Here is a 2,236-nt window from a genome sequence, read left to right as displayed (position 1 = left end):
GATTGTAAAATCCTGACAGAACGGCTACGGCGCGGAACCCGAACCAGGCACGAGGGGAGGAGAAAGCTTTTGTGAGAACGAGTAACAATTGCTGGCTAGAAAAATGCCAAGGTAGTCGTGACTACAGTTACTCTGCACTGTTTCTGCACAGCCACCGATTCAATGCGCTAGAGACCATCCAAGAAGTGCTGAAAATTCCCCAGGCTGCATTTCCTGTTCGTCAAAGAGGTGCGTATAGACGAGCTTTTTGTAGTGACACAAATCGAGGAGGCAAGCCACGGCAGCAGCGAATGTCACGCAGTCGAGCCGTCTAGAGAACAGGCCCAGAGCAAAGCCTCGAGGTAATTTTGCCGCTGAAAAACTTGGAATTCTACATCCACACACGTGACAGGGCGCCTACCTTGTGCACATGCAGCCGGACCCCAACTACGAGGAAGAGTTTTCCCCGTAAGTGGGAATAGTTGTCGCTTTCAAGTGGAAATAAAAGCCTTCACTAAAGCTTTCTGGTGCGCCGCCCTCGGGCTAGTGAAGAGAATCTCGTTTTCTCTCACACGGTGTTCAGAGAGTGGTACTCACAATGTCCTACCTTAGGAAAGCAACTGTAACCCTAATCTGCTTGGCGGTCGGGCTGCATTGCCCGAAGTGCAGGAATGCACGAAGCCGCATCCGTCAAATCGGGCAGCCCAGTTCACTTCGGCACATAGTGAAATGAAAGCTAGATTCAAATATAAAAGGCAACTGGCACAGCCATGATCCATCAGACATCACCACAAGGCCAGCGGCTCCATCCTCATTGGGTATCACGGAAGCGACAGCCCAAACTGACGGAGCGGCTGGATCAAACACTAAAGCGCCGTACTGACTGCGTTACCACAGCGACTCCAAAAAAAGCCGGCTTCTCCGTCACTCCCGGAAAGGCCTTTATGCGTGCAGAAAAGGAAAGCGAAACTGATTTCATCTCTCCAGGCACTCTGCGAAGGTGACCCCCAAGACGTGGAAAATCTTCTGACTTCTCCCAGGAGATCCGGCGTACGAGCGGATGCTCGGAACCTGTTAGACGGAGACCTGACACGCAAGAACTTCATTCTTCCGAGCACAGCGTACCTACTTGACGGCCTTACATGCACTCAGCAGGCACCGCGACCTTCAGTGCGTCGCCCGCTCTGATAGAAAAAGTGTACCATCCCGACATGCGTTGCGACGTTGCGCGACGGCTCCCGTATTTTTTGTTGAGAACTGAGCGGGTGAGGCACTACATTCCACACTACTCTCCGTTGTGCGGTCTCCAGTAGCTCTGTAAACTACGTCCAACTGCATTTGTCTTCTCGTAAATGCTCCACGTCCGCCGCTTCTTTGTGCCGTATGTTGCGAGGTTGGCACGGCTTGGTGCGGAGGTCTGCTTCGGGTTGGGACAGGAAGTTGCTAGTCCCCATCTTCCCCATGTACCAGCCTACGGGCTCTTCGGGGGGCCGGCAGCTCGGTCTAGTACACTCCATTGTCTCGTCTTCGGTAGTCTTAGGCACCACGCCCAACTGCTTTCGCTTGTCGGAAGTGCTTCCCTTCCACGGTGTCTTCGCGCAGTAAGTTACGGAGTTAGCATCTTCCGAGGTGCTGGACTACGAGCTCTGGTGAGGGGTTATTCAACGTTCTCAGCGGGTTTATCCTGTGGCCCGGAGCAAACCATCCACCCTAGCAGAGAGTGTCTGTCGCTCCCGAGGAGAGTCTTATCCACTCCTCTCCCGGTAAGTGTGCACTTCTCGTGATATTCTCGGCACAGTGTGTACCCGTCTCGGACATTTGGAAGATGGGTATGAGCCTCCATTGCAAATCCTGCAGGGGGGCGAACGCAAATCACAATTATAAGGGACAGAGAGATCCTATGTTATCGGCTACGAGCAATTCCCACTCTACTTTCGCGATCGCTACACCATGACCGGTTACGGCGGTGACATCGCAGTGTTTGGCCACCAGGTCACCCCTGGCGTTGCACTTGCAAACATCGTTACCTCGCCTGCGCATCACACCTGGCTGACAATGGAAGTGCGCCTCCGCACTCTGCGGATACTTTCACCTGATTGTACGCAAGCACATTTTCTCCTTCGACACACAACTCAAACAGAGTGCGTACGGGGGCAGGGGACTGCAGATCGGGGTCGCCGCGTCCTCACTTTTTCTGCCCTACAAACGTGGTGAATGTGACTGCAACTGTTCAGGCTCGTCAAAAAATCTCTCGGAG

At 53.4% G+C, this 2,236-nt stretch overlaps 1 protein-coding gene across 1 annotated transcript in view; it reads right to left on the bottom strand.

Annotated features, from left to right (window-relative positions):
• Positions 1 to 1,639: 1,639 nt before the first annotated feature.
• CSUI_010951 (mac perforin domain-containing protein) overlaps positions 1,640 to 2,236 on the bottom strand; it is a 7,255-nt gene continuing 6,658 nt past the window's right edge. Inside the window, exon 10 of the mRNA XM_068071052.1 lies at positions 1,640 to 1,830. Coding sequence (XP_067916972.1) covers positions 1,690 to 1,830 — 141 coding nt within the window. The 3' untranslated portion in view covers positions 1,640 to 1,689. The remainder of the gene's footprint in view (positions 1,831 to 2,236) is intronic.

Source organism: Cystoisospora suis (assembly GCF_002600585.1).
Source record: "Cystoisospora suis strain Wien I chromosome Unknown contig_9008, whole genome shotgun sequence".
In the NCBI taxonomy this organism is placed as follows: domain Eukaryota; phylum Apicomplexa; class Conoidasida; order Eucoccidiorida; family Sarcocystidae; genus Cystoisospora; species Cystoisospora suis.
The sequence above is the reverse complement of the archived record's forward strand: the minus strand, read 5'-3'. Positions and strand labels throughout refer to the sequence as shown.